Raw genomic sequence first — 26,769 nt, forward strand, 5'->3', positions numbered from 1 at the left:
CTTAAAATTCCTCTCCATTCTCATGTCACGTTACAGAATCAATTCCTTAATTTCTTAGCTTCTAGAATTCTGAACTTGCCACCTGACATCCCTTGCTCATGTAAGGAATAGTTGTGTTCAGCAATCTCTGGTTTGTACAGCATCGGTAGCAGTTATCTATAAGGAAAGACCAGGCTTTAGCATGGGGATCGAACTCCAGCAACCCCAGCACTTCAGTGTGATTATGGTAATTATGGAGATGTCAGATATGAAATTGGCACTCAGGATCCAATCCTGTAATCCGTTCTGGAGACAGACTCTGCTATGTGTGGTTTTATCTAGATAGTATTTTGAAGTATCTCGTGCCATAAAAAGAGTAAGATATGTCACATGAATTTTGTGTATGGTCTTGTCATTTATTCAAATATGGCAGGTCTGTATATTTTGTGGGGGAAGACCTTGATTTTTAAATGCATAATGTTTTCTCAGCTGCCTTGAGGCAAAACGCCATAGCTGGTGTTGTGGCAGAGTTGTGATTTTAAATTCAGAGATTAGGGAAACTGTGGAATATTTGTTTTTCCATGCATAATCTTTTATTCCTTTTCAAACTAGTATAGTGTTAATGAGGCCATTTGTATTTAGTACTTTGAATAATTTATGGTGAAACTATAATTCTCTTTCATTTCTAATCTTGTTAGTATTGAAGGAAGCCCTTTAATTGACAGGCGTTCTACTACGATTTAATGAAGCATTGCAAAATATTATTTAGATGTGTAATTATGAAATTGGGATAAAGTTGCAATTGCTTTAATGTCGGGACCCTAAAAATAGGAAAAAAAAAAAAAAGGAGCAACCGAGAAACCCATTTTTGTAGGCAAAAGTATGCACTGGTAGGTTGTTACCCAATGTGAAATTCTTTATAACAGTAGTGTCAGTCTATTATTTGGTTGATGATACTCAGATATTTGTATTCTCTTAGTACTAGCATAAATCGGATTAACTTCACAGATGTGCCAAATCCTACTTTTATTTAAACAGAACATCCTGATAAACAAAGTCAAGTTGCAAAGGAGAAGAGTAGTTGGCTGAATGGGCTTGCATTGAGCTGAACAGCATTAAAACTCAGTCACCCCAAACTGGAATTCTCTAGCAAATGCAAATTTATTTAAGTTAGAAGTGTGCCTGATTCCATTCAAATAAAACCACTAGTGGGAATTTAGATACCTTTGGTTTGGTCTGTCTTAGCCGGGGGCAGGGAGGGGGCACTTAAGGTGAAGCATCTTTTCTTTCTTTAACAAAAAAAGCCATGACAAAAAACAGATAAACAAACAACAAATCCTCCCCCCCCCCAAAAAAACCAAAACAACCAACCAACCAAAAAAACCCAAACAAAGAAAGCAAAGCAATCCAAAAGAAAACACACTTCGGTACATTACCAAAAGTTGATACTGTTTTTGTTGAGTGTTGATGCTGTTCTGTAGACATTAATTTTGATTGAGACCGAAAGAAGATGCAATGACTTCTAGGCTATGACTTTGCCAAAAATATCAAAATGTATATTTAGGGAAGTAGTAAAGAAGAGAAGGTGGAAAAGAGCTGTAAGGGGAAAGAGTCTTCAGATTCACATCTGCTTTTCCTTATGTTCTGCTACAAGAAGTAACATGAAAACACTAATTATCCTCTTAAAGGGATGCTTATGTACACATATTCATATGCCCATCTCAGTACAGCATACACAGGCATATTTATGTGTATTTGTAAATAAAGGTGTATAATATGGGCTTGGAGGAAACAGTCAATCACCTTCATGTCTTGAATACACTTCTGGAGCAGTTTTTTGTTTGATGTGACTGCTCTAGTAAATTAATTAATGTCATGTTGGGATTCTGTTGGTGTTGTGTCTCTTATAATAGTCCTCCTACTCCTTTTGTCAAATTAAAAATGTCACAGTTTTTGAAATTATACCTGGACTTCTAGAAAGTCCGTGCATGCCCCAGAGCCTGAAGATGTCCTGTAGATTCAATACAAGGAGACAGCAATATGAGCAGCCCAGCATATCTTATTCAAGAAAGGAAAATTCCACTTGTTTCAAAGGTCATTTAAGCTTCTGTGCAGATCATAACCCAGCTCTTTAACTTGGCCCAGAACCAAAAACGTAATCAGTGCAGTATGGTTAGGAAGTGCTGATTATAAGTTATTTGTTAATGGTTTATCTCATATGGAGTTCAGCAGAGCCTCACAATTACTTCAAAGACTCTAATCAGACCTTGATGCGTGTTCTCGTGTTTGAATGGAGCTTGCTTCACTTCCACAGAGGTGAGGTCTCTGTGACCTGAAGGCAAAGTTCTGCTCTGGTTATTCATTGTAGCACGGATGGAAACTCAATCAGACCTCGCTTGGGTTCTTTTTGACTCACTGGACTTTGGAAAAGATGTTTCTTGCCCCATTGCAGCCCTTCAGAGGTCAGAAAGCCTGACATCTGAAATAACGTCTCTATGCAATGTAAGGTAATGTCTCTGGAAGAGCCACTAACTCCTCAAGAGCTGTATGGCAGTATCCAGCAGTGGATTTTTGCTGTCCATAGATTCAAAGTAATGACCCAACCTCCAAAAGCTGTGTCACATGGTAACAGTCCTTTAGAAAGAGAGTCATAAACTATGTGCTTGTGTCAAGAGCACGAGTGATTTTTAGTTTTCTTTTAGTAAGCTGTAACATGCCAGACATCAGTGAAGTAAAAAAAAAAACAGAACATCTGGAGGCTGCGTGCAGTTATTCCCATTAAAAGCAGGGCTGTGTTAGGAAGGATTTCTCTCACGTACTCCTGTGTTCAGGCCTAGTCATTAGGAAGCTGTTATTTTGTTACTTTTGTCAGAGCTAGCCAACAAATCTTTGCAGTTCTCATACTGCTTCAGAATTAGAAACTGTGGTTTACTGTAACATTAGTTTTTGATAAATGTACTTGTTCATTCCTAGCACATTCCTGGAAATAGTTGTTGAAGACTGTGAATATGTGCTTGGATAGACCCCTAATAAATGGCAAACAAACTGTAGAAACTAATTTGGGCCAAATATAATAAGATACTAACAGATCATTTATGCTGATGTATAATTACATTCCTATTAAATTATTGACAGAAACCTGTTAGTGTCTGTTAGATATTTATTTCTGAGTGGGAAAAATCTTGCTTTCAAAATAGGCAATGCTTTTCGTACTCAAGTATTATACTGTTTATGGAGGTATTAGGAAATTACAGTCAGTCCTGAAAAAAAATTATAAAATAATTCTCATTTCAAAAAAAAAATCCCCAAATAAGAAATAACATTCTTTAATGAGTTGCATTATTGATGTCTGTATATCTAATGCAGTTTGCGGACTTCAGTAAAGGTAAAGCAGTCGAGCATAATCTTTTCATTTAGATTGGTCTGTTTGTAGTTGAATAAGTTTCACTTGAGGTAGCAGGTTGGATCAAATTACTGTTAAGTAAAAGTTAAACTGGCTTGCTCTGTGGGGCATCAGTGCTAAAAATTTTATGATGGAAAAATGTCTAGATTAACCCAATACATATGCACTAGGAAAGCTTATACATAATTTTTAATGCATACCTCCTATCTCTCTCTCAGTATTTCTGTCTTATTGAGATTAAATTCCCACCATACAATCTATTAAATCTTAAATAGTTACTCAGAAGTGATACCAAAACTCCTATACTTAACACTTTTTTTCAAACTATAGAAAGCACACTGAAAAATTGTGCTGGTCTCCTGTTTGTGGTTTCAGTTTACATTGGTGACTGTTTACTGGTGAAAAGGTGATTTAGGAGATCCTGGTCAAGCATTATACATGGACTTTTCAAACATTAAGCCTTTCCCTGGTTTAATAATGCTGGTTTGTTTTTTTTTTTCTAACAACTAGAACATTTAAGAGGTAAATCAGGTATGGAGTAACAGTTATGATTGTAAGCCAAGACATACGGTTCTGTTGTTCTGAGGAGGTATTTTTCCAGTAAAGTTAGAGAAAATTAATCTAGCTTTCCAAAATTCTGAGATATTCTTCTAAAATGTGTGTTCCACCCCATGCTTTCCATCCCTGTTACTTTTGGAGAAAAGGCTTCCAGCTGGAAGAGGTATCACTGGGACTGGAGTGCTTTGTCATATTTATCATGCGTTAGAAATAAAGCAAGGTGGCATTTTTAGACAGAGCAGGTGGAGATGTGCTACTGGCTTGTCAAGGGAGAAATACTTGTTGGAGCTGAGTGGGTAAAGAGAGATATCAAAGCAAAACAGTGCTGACATGGGAGATACAAGAATACACTGAGTGTGAAAAAATGCGGTCTAAAGCAGGGGTTTCAAACTCATTTTCACTGGGGGCCACATCGGCCTCACGGTTGCCTTCAGAGGGCCGAATGAAATTTTAGGACTGTATAAATGTAGGAGTAGTTACATTTATACAGTCCTAAAATTGCATTTGGCCTTTTGAAGGCAACCGTGAGGCCGATGTGTTCCCCGGTAAAAATGGGTTTGACAGTCCTGCTGTAGAGGTTAAGATGTAGTTTCTTACTAGGAGGATGTCATCCTGAAGCCCTGTTCTGGTTTGAGCAAGGTAGACTAACAAGCTACCTATTTTTCAGATGGAAGTATCTTGGTTGATGAGTGTCTTTACCTGGTGTACGGAAGGACTACCCACTGTGGGCCAGGAGAATCTTCTCAGACCTCTCATGTTTTGAGAGTGGGGTTCTGGCCAACAGTCCTCACACTCTTCATTACATAGTCTTTGAATTTACATATCCTGGCAACATGGTTATTTGGTTTTACATGTTTGCCTCTGAAACAGAGTACAAATTTATGGGGAAGGGAAACTTAGGTTTCTCTAATTCTTATATCCCTGAAATTGATCTTCACTATCTGTTCCTGGCAATGGACTGTTTGCTGGATGGCATATATAAATCAAGGGCTGTAATAGTTTGTGGGAAACCTGGTGTGAAGAACCTCCACTGGAGAATAATTTTATTACTGGTTTGAAGTAGCAGCCTCTTCTCTTTGCCAAAAAAAGCCAGCAGAGGGAGGTTCCGTCATGTTTGCCAAACGAGGCATTACATGTCTTGTCCTTGGGAATAAATAGTGGCTGGGAAGTACTTCTGTGAGGCTTCAACAGTTGGGATCACCGATTTTTGCTGTCTGACATTTGCTGTTTGTTGCATTTGCCAGTTCTCATGTGGGTGTTTAATTATTGCTGTGGTTGCATGTTCAATTCAAGGCTCTAGCTCCCAGAAGCTCACAGTATTTCTAGGTAACAAAATGAGTTTTAAGGGAAAAGGGAGACGAAAAGAGTTACTTTTTTGTTTCCATTATTTTGAACTTTTTCCTCTAGTGTTTTTGAAAGTCATAAAATAATTTAGAAGGGCTTCTGTATATCACTGCACATTTCATTTGCAATATTTTGCAGGGAATATTTAGAGTCACTAATTTGTCCTAGATTTTATACGAATCCAATTAATTGAGGTCACAGAACAAGAAATAGAACTGACTAGAAAAGTCAGTTTCAAATATTATCTTAGCATGTTGCTGTAAGATACGGTTGTTTTATGGGAATAATGAGGAGAAAAGTAGAGCGGGAGAATACTACTAGAATGTTTAGCTAATCACTGCTGTTATAAGCAATTATTATTATTATTCCTTAAACATAGCTTTTTACTATGATGGTTTCATATCCAGTGGAAATTCTGAATGCCTCTTTCATGCACAAAAGTGAATGTTTCTGTGAAAATTTCAACAAAACCAACAACAGTATTTTCCAGTAATAGAAGAACAGGAAGTATGTTCTCTTTCAACTCTTCTTTCATTTGATCAATCGCATCAGAGAGAAAGAAAAAAAAGAAGAGACTGAAGGATGGTAGTTTCTTTACTAGGGAGGTGTGAAAGCTAGTTTCAGTTTGGGTGAGCTACAGTTGTTTGAAGACTTGCATAAATATGAATCACTTGTGATTTATATTTCATCCAAAGACACGGAGCCGCTAGGCTGCAGTATGTTATTCGTGTGTAGCTGAGGTACCTCTGATTCATGGCCACAAGTGAGACTTCAGCTGGTTCCGTGCAACCCGCTGAAAGTGTCTGTGGAAATAACATCACAGACTGCAGTCGATATTTAATCATGCCCCAGTGAGCAAAAAGTGAGTACTGAATAAAGCTGCATCTTATGGATAGGCCAAATGGATGAAGGTGGATGCTGACTGATCCCTTTACTGTAGTCTCATTTAGCACAGAAGCTGGCAAATGATGATATTTGATAGCATGTATTTTTTTTTTTTTTTCTGTAGCTAGGAAAGATACATTTCATAGGGTTGGATGTGACTTCTTAATAAATGTGAAATCCCTGCTTGCTTTTCCACTCATATAGACCTCAATACCAGCAAGCTGTAAACTATAAGCTGCAAGGAGGCGCTCATGTACATGGAATAGTGCCAGTGCCTACAGGAACAGCCTGAGCCACCTAAAGAGCTTTTGTGGAGTCAGTATGGCCCCTTCTGAGGAGTACAGCAGGCAAAGAGGGTGTATGGTATCGACTGCAAATTGTTCTAATGATCTGTCTGCTTTGCTGCAGGTAATAATGCAATGAGAGCAAATAATGCAAACCAGTAGCACGTGGAGAAAAATAATAGGAACTTATTACGGATAAATGCAATTGCACATTTCATGCTTTGCTTTTTTGTAATTAGTCCATCAAGTCAGACACTAAAATACATTAATTAAAACACCAGTTTCCCATAGAGTTCAGTAGCTTGTTAGCAGCCCTTAAAATATCAATACCATTATCCACGTTACTCACAGTACAGTGCAAATAAGCATTTGGCAGTCGGGCTGAGCTGTGATGACTCAAACCGATGAGCTCTGTGGACCATCAGCGGGCAGCAGAACACGCCCCATGGCTGCAGGCTGACTGCTGCGTTACTTCCCTGGGCCTGTAGCAATTAAGTCAAATCATGCTGAGGAACAGCGCCTCCTTTAACTGCGTGGTAACTTCTCAGGCTTTGGGCATTTCTGGCCTTGTCCCTCAAGCACTGTGCTTTTGTGGTCTTTTGAAGAGCTCCTTGGCCCTAAGCGAGGGAAACAAAACATTACCCTGTCTGGCAGAGCAGGAGGGTCTGGGTGAGAGGCACATTGCTATTCAGAAAACATGCTCTGGTTTTGATAGCTTTTGTCTAAATCCAATGCCAAACAGGAACTGAAGATGCAGATAACAATATCCATTAAATGTTTAATCCAGAAAATATTCAGCAAAAGCAGATCTCAAGCCATATTGGTAGGATTTTTTTTGCTTTTTTTTTTTTTTTTTTCCTTTTAGTGTACTTCATGAATGGTTTTGCAGAACCAGGATTTTTTTAATCTGTCTGTCTATACAGTGTACAGGCATGCCATGCCCTGTATCATCATCAGACTTCAGGCACTTTTATGAAGGTTGTATGTATTGCATAGTTAAAGCTACTTTTGACATTTAATTTAGGAGCATCCCTGGGTGGAGGGGGGGAGGTGAGTTCTTATGCAGTCAATGGAAAGAGGGAGCTGCCTCTAAAAGGCATCTGACTTAGATAACTAAAATAACCTGAGGTACATGATGTGATACCACCTGTTAAAATCTCACTCTGTCCAAGTGATATCTCACCTGTCTACAACCTCTGTAGAGCCCTCTCCTTCCTAATTTGTCACTTGGTTGTTCTCTTGTTCTGGTGTATGAAAATCTCTCATATTTATCTTTCGACAGATAATATTTTATTTTGCCTTTAGCTTATTTTGGGATAATCTATTTCATACTGGTTTTGTTAATGTTGCTGTACTTAAGAAATATACTTTCTCCCCAGGGCACTGGTTTTATCTACTTTCCAAGTAATATTATGTATACAATTCCACTGAATTGCAATTATATCCGCCAATCAAAATTCATGACTATACAGTTGCTGCCTTGTAACTACACATTTCATTCTTCTTTATGAAAATTTTGGCAATGTAGCTGGCAGCCTGTAATCAGCTGGAGTGCAGGAATTTTGAAGTGCTGGGGCTGTGAGAAATAATCTGTGAAGCTACAGCGGCAGGTCGGCTTGTTTTGGTGACTGTGGTAGAATCACACGATAGCAAAAGCTTAAGGAGGTGGACATGGAGCAGCCACACAGAATGCAGGGAAATTGTTTATTTTTGGGAGTGATACACAGTCAAAGTTCAGAAATGTGTAGCTTCAAGAACAATTTCAGAGATTAAAAGAGTGGATTACATAATGCCAAAGGAGTAATAATTTAGCCAGATGGGAGCTGGGTGACCAGGCATGGGCTTATGGCTGGGTGTGAAGGAGGAGAAAGCGTACTCTCCAGGTGCCACCAGGCCATTGTGGGGAGCGCCTCCATGGTCTCTCTGAGTTCCTCCTCCTCTAGACCTTCCTCTGGGTGGTAGGTCTATAGGTTAATGATTTCCATAGCTTAATGATTAATTACTAAAAGATTTAATGAAGATGTAATTGCCTTGTTCTACTTTTAGTTCATCAAATGATGTCTTTAGATTTCTTCAAAGTCAGGTAAAGTCATCTTTTAGGAAAGTGTGCTTTTGTCAGAAGCAGGTATTTTGGCTCCAGGAGATTAATCTGCCTACTTTCTTTTTGCCCTGTGTGTTTCGCAGGCAGTCAGACTATGTACAGTCAAATCTTCTCACCTGGTCTCTAATTCTGAAATGCTAAAATTAAATTATCTTTATCTTTTTTCATTTAAGAGATAGAAATGTTCAGTTAAACTGAATGGTCCCCTGGCATTTCTGAGGCTGTGTGTGCCTGTGCACTCACGAAGTTTTACAAAGAGCCCAGGCAGGCACTAAGAGATGGCAGATGCTTTATGAAGAGGTGAGTGGGAGCACAGAAGGAGAACAGAGAGCTGGGCTGGGGCTTTTTTCAGCAGAACAGACTGGCCCGTGTTGGTTCCCAAAGAGCTCTTCATGTAAAATTAATCTGCAAGAATATTAGCATATGGATATTACAGTTTATGAACTGATACTCTTGCCGAATAACTTTCCATAACTAATGCCAACACATTGAATGGGTTTTGATACTCCTATTAAAAAAACCCTACTTCTAAAATGTGATTTTATCTTACCGTTGGTATATTATTAGATAAATGAAGTCAGTTACACTTTCCAAACATAATAGTATGTAAATTAAGCTAAAAATTAATTTTACATTTTCCCTGAGTAATGAAACCACATCTTGATAGATATTGCATTTTGATCTTTTGGTCGATCATATTTTCTTTCTCCTGTTACTTCCCGTAAACAGTATAATTTCTTAGTGCTGACAGCATATATACTAAATATCACAGTGGAACAGGAGGAACTGTATTATTCTGTATGTACTGACAAATCTCTTTGGTTAATGAGCTTTCAATAAAGTTAAAATAGCAAATGTTAATAAATCAGGGGAAAGCACACTGAAAGTTATTAAAGTTTTTTCTTTGCTGGTGTTATGCATGTGCCACATTTTTTTATTTACTGTAAAAATATAGTTTTATTGAAACAAGACAGGAAGAAAAAAAAACCTACAGCATAAAAGTGCAATAGCAATAAAGATATTTGTGTCAGTGCAGTCTCATATGATGAGAGAGCCTATTTCTCTTTTTGAGCAGCAGACAGAGAGTATTAAATGTTTTTAAATAAACAGCAGCATTAAAGAAAGAATAAAAGTTTCAGAATTAATAATTTTTCCTTCCTCAGCCAAATGTCCTCCCACATTTTCAAAGTAATATACCCAGAGGAGGAATTGAAAAAATGACCGGCTGTTCTTTTTGCCTCCATTTCACAGAACTGCAATATTGTTCTTTGTAACGAACTATGTAATAAATCAAAGTTGAGTAACCACTGAGGGGGCCTTTACCTAGAGATCTTTTAGTGCCTCACAGGAGCATCGTTTGGGATAGAAAGTACCCGTCCCCTTGTTGGTGGATGGATTGCTTTTGAAGAACTTCAGCGGGTTGCCTGGTTTTTGCTCTTGCTGTGCTCTTCACTGGGCTGTGCTTGTGGTGCCCATAAGAGCTAATGAGCCAAATGGCTTCTCTGTGCAGGCTTTGTTGAGGGAGAGCATTGGCTAGGGTGGTTGCCTCCAGGTCAGCGGTCCTTCCCTCCTCTATCTGCCTTTCCCAGCTCTCCCAGCTGAAACCAGGGACTGTGTGTTGTTTGTAGCTCTGACCACTGCCATGGAGCTGGGCCCCGCTGTTGGTGATCATGGCTGTCACTCCCCACTTCAGCTCCACCTCAGGGCGGGCGTGTTTGATGCCAAGTTGGGGGCTGCCCAGCAGGCCATGGTCTCAGGAAGGCCATAGTGAGTATATGGCCTGCTGGAGGGAAAGATATTGTCCCCTCACTGGTGTCCCCTCACTGATGTCCTCTTGCTAGTGTCCCCTTTCTGGCAGGGGTCTGGCTGCCACCTACCATGCCACAGCATGCCTGGTTTTTGGGGTGAGATGAGCAGCTGTACCCTCTCCTGTCAGAAACTGGGCCAGACAGATCCCTGGCTGCATTTTGACCCCTGTGTGCTTGTACATGCTGCTTCATACTGCTTGGAATAAACTTTCTAGGACTTAAAGCAAAAAACCTTTAAAGTCTGTATATCTAATAAATTGATCAGGGTTTTTTCCACACTCCACACGTCAAAGCACCTCAAGCCACTTGATTAACTTGAAGCCATCATTAAAAATTCTGCTTTTGCTAGACACTGTAAGTGGGGAAATTTTAAGGCAGGGGAGAGCTTTTCTCTTTTGAAAATAAGAGGAGGGATGAGTGTCCAGGTTGGTTTTATCATTAGCACTGCCTCACATCTTTACTCACTGAATCACTGCTACAGCAACATAATATATAATTATATGTATTTCCAAGTGTCAAGGCTTCTCGTTTAAAGCTTAACTGAGTTTTAAATCCCTGTGGAAAGTGAAGGCCTTTAAAATACTTAATAAATTCTAATCTTAATCATATTCGTCATTATTAAAATTGGAAATAGGTTGAAATACTTAAGGTAAGTGAAATGAAAAAACTAATAAAGGGCATGAAACACACTGGAGAAATGGAAGAATAATTGCTAAAGATTAAGAAATCTAAAATGGCCAAACATGAAAAAGCCTTCATTTCCAATAAGCTTTTATTTAAAAGTTTTGCAATACCTTAATAATACAAAAGGAGATTTTAAAAATGAATTGAATGTTCAGTGCAGCAGAGTGAAATATTTAAATGCAGTAAAACTTAAACTAGTCCTGTCTTTGGGCTTCAAGCATGATTTAGGCCTTGTCAGCTCTTGAGAGAGTTGCTTTATCTGTCAGCAAGAAGGCAACACTACTCCTGTTGTTGCTATTAATAATAATTATTATCATCGTGGTAATAGTAGTTTTCATAATAAGTAGCACCTAGGAGTAACAAGGTACTGTGGCTGTAGACACCAGGTTGCTCGGTCTTGTACAGGTAGAACAAAAATTTTTTTTTCTTCCAAAGAATGTGTAATCTATTATAAAAGTAAAGACCTCCTAAAGTATTTTGGTTTTAATTAAATATTATAAAGATGCAATCAAAATGTTTGGCTTCTATTGTATCCTTTGTTTTTCTGCTAGTGAATGAAAGATGCCTTACTGTGAATGTTGCCTGACTATTGGAATGTATTTGAGAATCATTTTTTGAGAACTGTGGAGACCTCTAAGTCAGGCAGGGAAACACCATACCCCAGGAACTTTAGGGAAATTGACTTTTTGTGTGAGGTACTGCACTGGGGGTGTTCAAATGGTGCACTTCACAATGTAGTCTGTGGTAGAAAATGAAATTAAATATTAAAAAAATATTGAATCCAGTAATTTTATATTTATTTTAGGGATTACTTACCTTGACCATGCTGGTTCAACACTTTTCCCAGAGAGTCTACTTAAAGCTTTTACTGATGACCTCAGAAACAACATTTATGGTAAGTGCAAAACAGCGTTCTCATTAGACTTCTCTAGTTTCCATCTGAATAGATGGGACTGTGCCTCTTGAGTTGTTTGAAGAGTACTTCTGTGGGTTTTTTAACACTGCTATAGAGTACTTGGAAGACCAGTGATTTTACAAAGGGATCATAGTCCCTTTGTGTCACCCCAAGCTTTGTTCTTTGGTGGCTAAATATCTGTGTTGGTGAACAAGAAAAATCAAAGGAAGCATGACGCTGTTGCACAGGGGTTAAGGCATCGTGCTGAGGATAAACAGAAGCAATGTAGCTCTGACCACTGTTTGTTCAGTCTTTTTGTTTTTCACGGAAAATGTAAAAACAATTTATTTTGCAAGGACCAGAACACAAAGCCACTCCTCTTCTCAGTGAGGGTCATCACAGTGAGCTTACATTGTGGCTCAGTAGAAGCACTTTATTTAGAAGAAAGCTTAGCTCAAAGATCCCAAATGAATTTAGGCAGGGAATAGGTGCTATACCTCTCCCAGCCTGTTAGACTTAGGTGCATACTCAGAAAAAAGGATGTGTATTGCCAAGGCAATCTTGCACGTAATAATACCTAGAGAATTGTGCCATATCTGGGTGGAGATTTAGCTATTGCAGTTATGGGCAGGGACACTTCAGCACCACCTACAAGTACTGCATGCCCAGATCCTCTACTTAAACCTTTCATCTCTTTTGAACATTATTATTTAATCAAGAACCACACACTGGACATGCATTTCTACAAAGGCAGCAGCATCCACCCTTTAGAAAATGTCATTAGTCTGTGAGACAATTTACATTAGAGTGATCTATGCTCAACCAGAAAAAAATATACTGTATACTATTATATATATATGCTGTCAGTAGTCCCACGGAAATAATTAAAATTTCTCATTGTGTGTTACTGTCAGTGGGCTATTGTCCTTTTTGATAGTTTTGTGTCTGTCTTGTGCTCTCTGAAACATAGAGCAAAATGATTCCTCACTTGGGAACTAGGTATCACTGCTTTAAAAGAAAACTGTGTACATTCAAGCCCTGGCACACTTGTGCTTATCACCTGGGCCAGCCACTTGAGAGCTCTGGGTAGTTTTCATTTTCAATGTGCCATTGTGCCTGTCATTTCCCACTCTCTTTTTCCTGAATGCTGGGACGGCCAGGATCCAGGGCATGGAATGAAGTTCCACTATTAAATAGATGTTCTTGATGGGGATAGATGTTTTTGCTGTTTTAACAAGATATGCTGATTTGATTACGTTCAAAGTCTCCTATTCAGGTGCATGTCAGTGATATTAAAATTAATGTTCTGTCACCGCAGCCATTGTAAAGTAAAATGTGTGCACTCTGATCTTAGTTATTTCAAACAACACTGGGCTCAACCCTTGCAATAAGTATCACCTGTGGTGGAAAAGAATTAAATTTGTGAATCGATTGAGTGCTCGTGAATAGAAATAGTGGTGCTGCCAGTTTGGAGCAGATTTGTATAGTACCTTATAATGCTATGGGAGAACAAATTTTATCTTTTTTAATACCGCTTTCATCTAAAATTATAACAAGAGCTCTATTATGGTCTTTTTTTTTTTTCAGTTACATCTCTGATACTCTGAGGGCAGTTACTGTTGTATACAAAGAATTCATTTAACAGACAGAGGTGTGAGTGAAGGGGCATTTTGACTTGCAGTTTTTTTTATTTTCTTGATGATAATCCACAGGCCCAAAGAACTGCAGTTTAGCTGTTCCATGTGTAAATGAGGGAAAGGAATGCAAGTAAGAGATTCTCACTTGAAAACTGAAAATATTTGAATTGGAAATTACAGAAATTCAACAGCACAAACGAAAAGTCTAGGTATTAGTTTTGGGTTTGAGCTCAAAATTTATTATTCTTTTCAACACTTTCACTCAATAACTTTCAGCAGGGTGACTTCAAAATGTTAAAAAGAGAGCAGCTAATATTGTAACCTACTGCAAAAACTGTATTTATATAGCAATATTTTTCTTGTTCTCTTTCTCAACTGTTTAGGCATGTTGTTAATAGGAAAGTATATTGTGCCTGTGTGGATATTGCTGTAATCTTTTTTGCTCAAGAAGATAAATTCATGCCCTTCTTCTTACGTGCTGTCTTAATTGTTAATGCATGCCTGTGCTGAGGACTGCTAAGGTGGCTACTAATTTTGCAATAAAATTTATATTTTCATGAGCTGTTTGAATTTCAGACACTAAATAAAAACTGGGTTAGTCCTGGTGTCCAGTCATGAATGTCTGTTATCTCCAGATGTTCTCTCTTCTGAATTGTTTCTTGGCTAGTGCACCAAATTATCTATGAATGTGCATCCTGTCTGTAGTTTTTCCTAGTATATTTGTGCGTTTGCAGTTGTACCTTCTTTTTAAGGGAACTGCTTAAGTATCAGTAAGAGATCCAGCTGAAGTTTCAAGGTCTGTCATAATTGCTTTCTTCTGTTATATGTTCTTTCTCTTGACTAACTGCTCTAAGGAGCTTCAGGGCGTTGCTGTGAAGTATACATTAAATCTTTCTTTATCATCTTTTCATGCTGGTTTCATGTAATTCTTTGATAAAAGAGAAAATTAATAGCAAAATTGTGATTAATGATTAACTTCTATATCTCTGTTGTCTCCTAGGCAACCCTCACAGTCAGAACATCAGCAGCAAGTTGACATATGACACAATCGAGCATGTCCGATACAGGTAGAATAATTTTTCTTTCATGTGTTTATCATGCACTTCATAGTTTTCACTTTGATTAAGCTTGTGCTGTTTTGTTGACTTTGATGTGATGTCATTTTCTGAGGGTTATCTGTCACTCCTAAAGAAATTACCTCACTTGTAAAACACAAGGTACTTGGACAATCTAGAATTGGACAAAATCTGTTCTTTTTCTCCCAGATGCCCAAATTCTCAGAGTCCTGTGGTTAAATTAGGGCTGTAATATAACTCCACAATTTTCATTAAGATCTAGAAGTTGGAATCTCAAAAGTGATTACTGGTAAGATGGTATGGTAAGATAGTAAGGTGGAACTAAGTGCAACAGCATGGTTAAAATTCAGTTGAAAATAATGGCTTTTGAGAATTTATAAAAAAAGCTTATGGGAATGCGTACATTGTTTTAGAGCAGGTACTTGCTTCTGTCATAATAAAATAGCTTTTAAAGTAGTTTAAGTGTAATTTTTATGAGCAAAAAGAAAAGGTAAATTTGAGTGTTGGAGCTTTTGAGTATGGGCAAGAAAGTGAACTGAATCTCTAAACAAGGTACCCTGCTGAAAGTTCAGAATAGAATGTGCCAAAAGTACACTTCTTGCCCTTAGTTTACACCATGAAAAAATGTACAATTTAGGTACTTGGTTATTGTTTTTAGGGGTTTGTTTTAGGTAACTCTTGCTATTTTATGCAATATATCTTTATAGAAGAATATGTATGCTTTGAGTTTATTTATCTGCTTTTAATGTCACTTTTTGTGCAAGGAAAGAATCGTTATGGATTCCTCTTTGTTTTATTGTCTTCCCTAAAAGCAAAGATTCCTCCAAAACACATCACAGAATTCAGATCAATAGCAGTGGAACTATAGCATTGTAGTGTTCGTAGTTGTAATGAAGAAAATCTTCCTTACACCTGTCTGCTGCTTTTTCTCTGACTGCACTTTTATGAGGGTGTGAAAACCGAAGATTTCTAGCTAGAAGACGCTGCAGGCTATAAGCTTCCCCCATGCCCCCAGCCACCAGCCTTCTGGAGAAAGTATTTAGTTTTGCTTCTTCTGCAAGACTCTCTCATGCTATGCAGGATGACAACCTATTAGTGCATGGCCAAATTAAATGAAAGAGACTATCTATGAGGAATAGCTGTTTTCAAAAGCAGACATGTGAGCTGGGTACAGCAACACCTACAGCCCTGCAGAGCCTCCTGAGCACACCTCTGTGCTCACATGCAGCGTTAGCATTTTGGTTTCCATTAACTCTCAGTGATATTTCAATGTTGCCATTTAATCGTTCTTCTTATGAAGGCACAGTGGAAAGCGTAACTGTTTCTAGAATAATTACTATTGTTTGCTGTGTTCTTCAATGTTAGGGAGTAAGGAAAAACTTCCACTGTGTAACTTACATAGACCATTACGCATCATAGAACTGACATTTTCAGCTTGTTTTATTTTGAATCTATCTTTTAAAAAGCAGGAGACTTTTATAAGAGCAGGATGGCAGATGACAAGAATCATACCAGTGTCTATATTGTTTATGTTTTTTTTAGTAAAAATCCTTCTGCATCCAAATGAACGTTTTTCGGTATTGCACCAAATAGAATTTGTCATCTATCCCTATAAAAATTTAGTCATTATTCTGCAATAAAAAATTAAGAAGCATAGTAATAAAAAAAGGCGTAGTCATAAAAATTCGGGAAGAAAATGCCCCAAAAACACTGTCAGTACATCAGCCATCTGAAAGGCAATAGAAAGTATATTAAAAATCTATACTTCTATGACATTGCAGCTAATCAAAATAAGGAATATGACAAGACACAGAGACAGGCAGCTGTGTCCTACATCATAGCACATAGACTCAATTTCCTCAATGAAAAAATAATTCAGTGGGTAGTTTCAGAAATCCTTCAGAAATCTTAAAATTAATTGCTCACTTATAATTCTTCTTGTGGCACATGGCTGCCACAGCTTTTTTTCAGTGTTTGATTCCAAGGCAATAAGATCTTTAAAAAAAAAAAAAAGTTTGGTTTTCTGATGAGATGACACAAGCAACTAATTAAAAATAAACACAAAGCATAATTTCTGGTTTATATTAGTTGATATTGGTGATAGCAGCATCAGAATAGACTTTCCTAATCTGGCAGTGCACACCGTTCCCCAGTACAAAACTGTATGATTTGGATTTGCCTTCATATTTGCTTGACCAACAGAAAGCACTCTTAGAACATGGATTTCCAAGAAAATAACATAAATAATTAAGTATTTGAGTCAATGAATCTTTTCTGTGATTTACAAAACTACAATAATAAATCCAGCTTACCTCTTGACCAAGTCAAGTGCATCAAGAGTAAAAATAACTATTTTATTCTTAAAGAATTGCTTCCCCTTTCTTGAAATGAACTGCTGAGAGATTTTTAAAATATGTGTATCTCTACATTAACCATGAGTGATGCTGAGAAGAGGATGCAGGAACTCTAATAAACCTTATCTAAATCTATTAAATGTATACATCAAAAGATTACAGATCCTTTTTATGATTTTGCTTCTGGATGTATGGAAATGCCATTTCTCTACTTCCATACAGCCAAAGAACATTAATGCAATATATCCTTATGATGCTGCAGAGATAATGCAACTCAGAAATTCATTACACTGAGTACCAAGTAACCCGTTTCCCATATGCAAGGTTTTTAAAATTCTAGCTTTCTGATTATTTGAAAACATCGTCCTTGTATGTCTTACACTTGCAATATGAAGTAGTGCAGCAGTGTCTTCTAAGCAGAGACAGACTAAAGATTTAATATTGTTTTATGTTTGTTGTGTATTTAAGATATACAACAGGATGCCTTTTTCAGTTAAGCTCAATGTTGTTGAATTTAATAGAGTTTTGATGTTCATCCTTGAACTTTCAGCTACTACAAAGTGTTGAGCATACATTGGGAATTTAAATACATATTAAAAAAAAAAAAATCAAGACATTTCAGCTAAGATTTCAGCACCAGGTATCTCCCAAACTGTAGAAATATGTGTATTATAGAATTTTCTCACTGAAGCTAAAAGGATTTGGCATTGTGGTAAATGAGATCATGTTTAAATATAGAACCAAAATGTGTATTTCTATAAAGGTCTCTCTCAAAACAGGCCACCTTAGTGAACTATAAGGGGAAAATAATCTCTGTGCATGCGAATGAAAAAAGGTGCAGTAAGCATGCACAAAACGAATGTAAACAGCTTAGTATTAAAATATTTGCTTCTGTGATAAAACACACAGGTGGTCCCAGATTTTGCTAAGGAAGCTGCTTTATAAATGCTGTTTATAATTTCATTTACATTATATTTATAGAGATTATTTCATGAGAGCAAGTTAGAGCTTCACATTCCTTCTATAAGCATTGTACCTTGCTTATGAAATAAGTTTCCAGTCCAAGTATTTTTTTTTTTTTTAAATTATCACGTGTTCTGAAATGGTGTTATGTGCAAGATAAGAATTTTTTCCTTTATTTCCAGGTTTAAGCAGTTATGTGTCTGAAAACAGTAATGTTAGAACTGATACATACATGAAAAGTGGTTGACCTTTCCCACACAGTAAGAAATAGTAGATACAGTATCTGCTTAGTATCGATTTGTCCTTTGCAAAGGTCGTTGGTGGGAGACTGTATGGATGAGTGACACCTGAGTGATGTGTCCTGTCCTCCTTAATGGTACCTATCAACTTGAAAACCTAGTTTCAAAACTGAGGTGGTTCAGCCCTTTTGCATGCTTGGTTTATAATGTCATATCCAAGTCTTGGTTTTCCCAATCCCGCTGCTCAGCTGCCAGGGCAGGTCTGAAATACCACAGTCAGTGGCACCTGGAAAAAGCAGACAGTGCTCGCTGGGGTGACTCTGTACATGGCAAACGGGAGAAGCACTGGAAGGCAATGAAGAGTAATGGATAGTTTTTCTGGAAGAGCTTGATAATAGGCTAGAGGAATGATATTTTTCCTTAGGGTTCATGAAGTGATTTTTTGCAGGCATGCAGTGAAACAATCCCAGTGTGCCCACAGCGAGCTGGCTGATATCCTGACTCTGTGCTCTGTTATGCGCTGAGCGACAACAGAGCAATGGCTTTGGTGCAGATGCTCCTTGTTTTCTCCTTGGCCACACCTGGCCTTTTACACAACTGTGGGAACCTATTTTTTTCTTGCTAGCACTAAAAGGAAAAAGCTAGTGAGATGGATAGTGAACTTAAAATGAAGACAAAGGACTCCGTTTTATGAACAGTTGCTTCTGGGAGTCAATCAGTACTTTGGGGGGTTTACTCTTTGTGATCCTATGCAAGGTAGTAAAAAGCTTCTGGACAAGGTAACAGGTACTTTTATTTTTCATGAGTTAGGAGACTGATTTAAGAACCAATGAAATCAGTCTGGTTTACTTTGGAACTTTGCTCCTGGACTCTGATCTCTATTTTAATAAATTCACAAGCCATTAGCTTGATAAACTGAAGTTGTAGAAAGGAATTTGCTAATGCTGTCTGCTACTCTTCTAGTAGTCAGCTTTATACCTTCATGGTTTATATGAATAGATTGCAGTAAATAAAATTTGTGCATTCATGGTCATGCTCTTTGAGTAATCTTTGTTGCAAAGAGAGCCAAATCTGGAATGCTTCATTTATTGAAACAAATAAATATTTCAGTAAAATAAATTAAAATCTAGAGGTCGAGATTGCTAGTTCATGAACACAAGGGAAGAAATGCTTCTGGGAATACTGAGTTTAATTTGTGTGGGCGGTTAGAGGGTGTTTTGCAAAGATGTCTGAAAAACAGTGGATACGACCTTTAATTTTTTTTCCTTCCCAATTCAGAAAAAAACACCTCAGGAATCTGCTTTTATTATGCGGGTGTGACAAAGAAGCAATGGAGAATAAGTTTAAAAATGATCTTGCTGTGCCATTGCTCTCTACATAACATCCAGAGCAGGGAGAGTGGTACAGGCTTACTTGGATTCAGGCCACCGTGTTAGTTCAGTTTTTAAATGCACACAGCCTTGCTGCCTACTCAGCTGCTCTTGTGGCAGGGCTTTGATGGCCTCTGTGTCAGCAGCAGAGCCTGCAAGAGGGCACCTGAGTCATGAATGAGACATTCCAACTGGAACAAAACACATTGATAAGAATAGTGAAATTTCCCCAATGCAAATTCCATTTTTTCCTTTTACTTCATCTCTTTATTTTTGGGTTTATATGGAAGCTTTTTTTCCCTCCCTAGGCTATATAATACTTGTAGAAGAAATGCAGTGTTCCTCCCTTGTCTGGATTTGCAGTTGCTTCCTAGGAAGCAGTATAGCAAGACACGGGGCTGTGACTTTTCTGGTAACACTTGTTTCCCCAGCTGCTTATTGAGCAGTTACATAGTCCTGTCCACCTGTTGGGAGCCCCAGTGGTCCCTTTGCCAGCTCAAAGGAAATGTGACAACTTCATTATTGGCCTAGATGATCATTTGTGTTTCAAATAAGGCTTTTGGAAGATGGAATATTTACCACAAAAGTGATTTCCGCCATCCCATGTGTGCACCTATTGTGCTTGACAACTTTGTTTTGACTTAATTGCACTTCTGTTTCTCAGCATAAGTTATGTCGCATTAAAGGTGCTCCATTTACATCAAATCAAATTACAAAATTTGGAACGCCATCTTGAGTTATGTATGTTGTCCAAAATTCAGCTGATATTTTTTCTCATGTCTTATTTTTTTGAAGGCTGCAGACACTTTCTGTTTTGCTCCACAACCTGAAACATATTCAGTGATTCTCTACCGAGAAGTGAACGACCGATGAAAGTTTAACTGATGCTGTTTGTATCTTATGTTATGTTTAACATCATAACCCTGGGAAAGACTAATTCATGTATATTTTAGAAGAACAGAGATAATTTATTGCTTCCCCTCTTTAAGTAGTCTCCAATAATCTTTCTTTCTGTGAAGTTAGCAAACCCAGTATTGAAGTCCATTTTGAAACTTGCTCATTTCAGTTGTAAAGGCATCTGAATACTTCCATTGAAGAGACACTACAGCAGCCCAAGGGTTTCTCTGGTGACATCTGTGTCTTAACAACTCTGAAGTTCCTGGTGGCACTTCTGCTGAAAAGGGGGAGCTTTCTGCACTCATATTTGCTTCCGGAGCCACACCTTGCTGCAGTTTTAACCAGCAGACTTGAGTCCTTAACCAGTCGTCATTTGTATTATGAGTCTTTTTTCCCCATCCAAAGGCATGCCAATTCTGACTCTGCTTACTGTTCTGTTTCCTCAGCTCTTTTATGCTGTTTTTTTTTTACACACATTTAATAATCCTGTCTTGATTTTTAGCACTTTAAACACTGGTATCTGCTGAAATTGAGGCACGGAAATGACCTTACAACCCTTGAGATTGTAAAGATGGTATATATTTACAGTGCTGGACACACAGGGGATAGCTCCTCCCAAGTTGTGTGTGTGTTTACAGTAGCTGTGAGCTTGGTTAAATGCAGTAAAGTGTTACATATTCATGAAAGTTTTAGGAACACCTATACATATTCATAACCTGTCCCCGAGAAGGCGGTTCTTATTACAATGAGTTCCGGGAGACCATTCCATAGTCTCCACCTCTGGCACCTCCTGGTTGCAGCTGCACAGTGATTGTGAACCTGGGTCCTCTTCTCTGTTCACGGTCACCTTTGGTCCAGTATGATGAGTTGGTTAGGACTCAGACTGCTGAGTTGGTTAAAACTGGTGTATCTCCTGGCCTGTGCCCAAGTTTCTGTTATCTAGTTCATGCAAGGATGCACCAAGGATGCACCTAAGGATTATTATCTTTGCAAGGCGTCAGCGAACTCCTGTTTCTCGTACAATAAGTACACAAAGCTAAGAAAGGCTATGTGGGTTAAACGGTTAGCTCTCTGTTGGCTCGTTAAGTCTAGTGATGTGGGGTAAGGGTTAGTTCTCTAAGTGTCAAGTGTTAGTTCTTTAAGTGTTAATTAGTTAATTGTCAGTTCCCTGTATCAAAATGGTCTTATTATAAATTCCACCTAAGTGAATAGCTATTAATATTGCTTATATTTTTGTATCATTATGAATGGGCTAGCTAGTTCATGGTGTATATTTACATTTTGAATATGTATATGTATTTCTAAACTATTGGTAAACTTCCAACTGTCTGAATATAGAGATGTATTCAGGAACTTCCATTAATTTTTCGCCAGAAGCAGATATGATCTGTAAATTGTGGTAACTTTGCGGGCAGGTGACTCTGCAGTGTTTCACTGATTACATTACATTTTTTTTTTTTCTCTTAGTTGTGATGTAGCCTGAGAATTTTCTTCTGTCTCTGTTACATGAAGTATAACTGCCACTGCTTTCTCGTCTCTAATCATGCCATTGGTTTTTACGCATTATTCCAGACTATCTGTAGATCATCCAGTCTTCTTACAGGCAAAGCAAACACATTTGCTTTGCCAAACAATGACACATGCATTCAGCTCTCTCTTTCTTTAATGACCAGGTTATTTACAGCACTGATGCTAGATGCTGTCATCCTAATACTGTTTTGTTGTTGTTGTTTGTTTGTTTGTTTGTTTTGGGCATTTGTGTGTATGGTTGGTTGGTTTGGTTTGGTTGTTTGTTTTTTTTTTGGTTTTTACTTTTCTTCTCTCTGCAACCTGCTGTGTTGCTGAAATTCTCAGTTAGTATCCCACATCTGTTAGTGGTTGTTGCCTTTTTTCTCCCCTCAGCACTGAGAACCCACTTGGCCACAGGCAGATGCCAGCTAGCTGTGTTCAGTAAGCACATCACTGCTTGCTACTGAGGTCATTGCTGCCCTTCTGAAAATGTGAACATTTCTGTGGCAAAAAGCAGGGCATCTGCACAGCTTCCAGGCTGCCCAGGTGATGTGTTAAACACCAGCAGGAGCATCACAGCATCAGTGTTGAGCAGAAGAAACTGAGTAAGCAGAACAGGGAGTATGGGATGATGAGCGATGACTGGCAAGAGGTAATGATGTGTTGCGAACCAGCCACCTTAGCCTAAGCAGGGATGAAATGAGAGTGTGAGGACCCAGTAAGAGTATTAGGGTGCCAGGTTTCAGGAGAACCAGGTCATAAACACATCCCTGCTGGTATAGTTCAAGAGTATGGGAACACATGTGACCTTCAAGGGTTTTGTGTCTCATCTCCTGCTATTACAGGATACTTTTCATCTACTATTCGTGATCTTTCCCCACTGAGGGCTAGAAAACTCCCTTATCCACTGGCTCATGAGAAGCCAGTATACTTTTGTTTCTGTGCCAAAATTTTCTGTTACCTATAGGTTTTGATGATCTTTTCTGCCATTAACCCCTTCTACCATTAACCCCATTTATGTAGAGACTTGTCCCATTCTCTTGTTTTCACATGTTGAACAAGATAAGCTCCTAGATTCTACTTCTAAGGTGTATTCTTCATCCCCCACCCCAATATCATTGACTGTGTCTCTGGGCTTCTTCTGGATTGCTTTCACCTTTCCGAAATGTGTAGACAAAATAGGATGGGGTCATTGAAATAAGACCTGCAGTATGGCAATCAAGGTTATGGTAACTGAGACAGAATAAAAGATTCTTTAAATGATGATGTGACCTGATCAAATGTTCTGGGTACCTGGAGAAGACAAAAAGTATTGTAAAGATAAGGAAACGGCATGGACATTTCAAATGAGTAGGGGAAACCTGCCAGCACAGTGGATTTCCAGGAAGAAATCAAGCACAGCTTTGTGAGGATTCTTCTAGAATGTAATAAATTTGTTGGAAGATGATTTTTCCTGTTTGTGTTTTTTCTGGAATTTCATACTAGGCTGAAAGTGATAATGTGATCCATAATCTGATTGATACTGATATGAATAAAGCACAAATGAAAGGAGACTCTGAGATTTTGTACAGTTATGTTTTCTGTAGCAAAACAAATTGACTTGAAGGAGAGAAAATTATTTGATTAACTTGATCACTTTGTGCATCTAGTTCTTTGAAATTAAACGCACTAGCTTTCATTGGTAGTTTAAAAATACGCAGCAAATAAGTGCCTAAAACTCAGGTAAACATTTTTAGCATATGCTGACAATATTAATAAGTTCCTTCTAACTTTCCTTATTCTTTTGTTTCTCTACTTATTTAATTGATTCAAGTTTCTCACCTCTTTTAAACATTCTAATGCAAATTTTTTTAAGCAAAGATAGTGCCCTTGAAATTCAAGAATGCCTTTAAGAAGCAGCATGAGCCACGGTAAGATACAGGAATATGAGAGATAAATGAAGCAAGACTTTGAACAGAACTGTCTCCTTTATAGTAAGGTTAATAACATTGAGTGAATACAGGTTTAATTTGCTAGATTTTATTAGTATATTTGGTATGTGTCAAGGCAGAAGAACATTGAGTCATTAGTATTATTGAGTGCCAACTCAATAACATGGTATTAGTACTTTAAAATTTATTGCAAGCTTTTGCGTGGTGAAACTATTTAGAGGGGTAAGATGTGTATGTTTTGGATTTTATGAAGATTCCCTAGGCTTGTAATGAATCCAGTGTTCACAGTCTATATTATTCAAAAGACATTTGATCATTCAGGCTTTTCTCAGCTATCTTTTTACCACTTCTTTTCATTTGTCTTTCTTTACCTTTTTAAAGGTGTTTGGTATTTCACTACATTCTTTTTTTGCACAATGCCCGTCATGTGATAAAAGGGGGTTTTAGAGATATGAATCACTTATTTGGAAAATCTGTCAGTGTTCATAGAATAGACTTTCCTGACTTATGAATAAACTGTATAAGAAAACAGTATTGTCTTACAAGAAGAAAAAACAAACAAACAAAACCCCAACAACCCACCAAAAGACCAAAGATAATGAGCAATACTACAACTGACCTCTGGAATATAATGCTGAGGCTTTAGTGCTAACAAGAGAAGCACTCTGCAGCCGAGGTGCAAGGCAGAATCCTAGTTACTTTTGCCTTGCGAAGAAAAATTTCACTGACTTATTGGTTCCAAAATCCTGGGGCCAAAATCCTGTGTGGTGTCCCTCTCAGCTGTCTTTTAGGAAGCTGACTCTCTGGTGAGTCTGCTGCAAAACCTTCAGTTCCAGTCTTGCTATGAATTCATAAAAGCTGAAGGCAGTGACAGAGCCTGGATTAAAACAGACCCCTAACTCTACTTGGTTGTGTTCTTCTGATGTAAATTGTGTGCTACAAGCAGATAATTTCCATGTTATTGTCCATGACTGCAGCCTGTGTTTATTTGTGATGAGTTGTATGTGCTGCCGTAGTAGACTGAAAGGAGTTTGTAAAACTGTCAGCCACAGGTTACTTTAGCCAAGGAAGAAGCTGTAGGTCAGGTAACCAAACTTGCCTGAGCCAAAATGGGTAGGAGCAGTGCCTTTCCTCCCTCCTCCTTGGCTTACGTAGCTGCTCAGAGGGAAGAGGGAGGCCTTTGAATTTCAAGTAGCACATTACAGCTGTCTCAGTAAATAGGATGCTGTTCCTTCTCTTTGAGTCTCCCTCTTTCTCCTTTGGGTGGGAGAAAGTTTTACTATGTGCCAACCATAGGGGACACAGTCTGGGCCATATGCATTGTCTGAATGCAGTGCACAAGGGCAAATATCTGTCAATCAGTTAGCAATCCTTGCTGTGGAGTATATAGTCCAGTAATGAGTGTAATATGCTGCTTCATTTGTGAGAGGAAGATAAAATAACGTGATGTATTTTATAGGCACAGCTACAAGCAAGAAAGTTCTGTAGTTTTTCAACACCTCAAGCCATACCTGCAAAAATTTAAAATCAAGGATACATAATGTAGTTCACAGTAGCAGATCAAACACAAAAGCCTTCATCTGAAAAAGCATAGAACATTCACAAGCTGCTCCAAGTTTATCTGACCATGTTTGCCTATTTAAACATCCAAATGGGATGAGATCGCTATAGCAAATAGTACTGGCATTTAGCGTTTGTAATGAACTTCAGAATGAGTTTGATGAAGTATGCTTTTAGTATAAATTGGAGTTAAGCTGCACTGCCAAAATGTGATATTATAGGTGGTATTCTTAACAATGAAGTGCAAATGAAATTCTGCCTGCTTTTAATTAAATAAGCACACACTTCACTGAGTTTTGGAAATTTAATTCTCTTAATCTGAAGTCTCAGGCCCTGAACAGCTATTGTAATTTGAAAGATAGTGCAGATATGTTTCATGGCTGTTTGTACTTAACAAAATACTCATGCTGTTTTCTTTTGTAAATTTGCGGCCCTTTTGATTTCTTCAGGTGTTTTTTCTGTTGTGTGAAAGAGAGCTAAGAAAACTGTTCTTCCTGGCTGTGGCCCATGCAAATCAGAGCTGTGAGCATGAGTATCAGTGAAAGGGCCAAAGCATCTGAATTCTGGTGTTCGTGCTGACGGGCTGCTGGTTGTGGCCATCCCATGTAGAAAGTGCGGTGAAATAAGCTGCTGTATGTGAAGGAGGCATGGCCGGCGATTCCGAGATATCACAGGTCTTCCAGAGGGAAGGGATTGACCAAAAATTCTTTCTGGAAAGGTGCCCCACTGTTTTTAAACTGCATGGCCTCTATAAGAGGCGGGAAAAACAGGCCGCTGAAGATGTGCCTATGGACATGTTATAAGGCTTGGAGAAAAGAGATTCCCCTGACAAAGAGTCTTCTACCAGACCAAGTAAATTTACAAATACCAGTGCTAATTACTTCATTTTCAGTGTTGTGAAGAGGTCTGCACAGCTAATTGAATAGGAGGAAAAAAGGAAAAACAACAGTCAACATTCATGTGGTAGTGTGCTTTGAGTTATGTGCCTTTTGAGAGAAATTAATATATGCTTCATCCTTTCCCACTGTCTCTAATTTCATTATCTTAAGATTCAGGCTACAACAAACTGAAACAAAGGTGGATATAAAGTCATTTAAGAATGAGAAATACAATTTTATTTGGCAAGGGTACATGATACAAAGTAAGCTGTGGTTAATTAGCCAGTATGTAAAAAGCATGGATGTTTCTTGAGTTGAGTGTAGTCAAATTTAAATGTTTTGACAATGTTTTTTGCATGCAAAGACCTGCATTCAAATGATTTTAGAATCATATATAAGGGGTGGCAATCTTTT

The 26,769-nt window shown here is 38.1% G+C and overlaps 1 protein-coding gene across 1 annotated transcript in view; it reads left to right on the forward strand.

Moving 5' to 3' along the window:
• Positions 1-26,769, forward strand: part of MOCOS (molybdenum cofactor sulfurase) — a gene marked incomplete at its 5' end in the record, with an annotated part of 233,577 nt that overhangs the window by 13,931 nt on the left and 192,877 nt on the right. Inside the window, 2 exons of the mRNA XM_082045174.1 lie at positions 11,852-11,941; positions 14,579-14,645. Of these exons, the coding sequence (XP_081901300.1) occupies positions 11,852-11,941; positions 14,579-14,645 (157 nt within the window). The remainder of the gene's footprint in view (positions 1-11,851; positions 11,942-14,578; positions 14,646-26,769) is intronic.

Source organism: Streptopelia decaocto, assembly GCF_964273445.1.
Source record: "Streptopelia decaocto genome assembly, chromosome: 2".
Lineage (NCBI taxonomy): Eukaryota > Metazoa > Chordata > Aves > Columbiformes > Columbidae > Streptopelia > Streptopelia decaocto.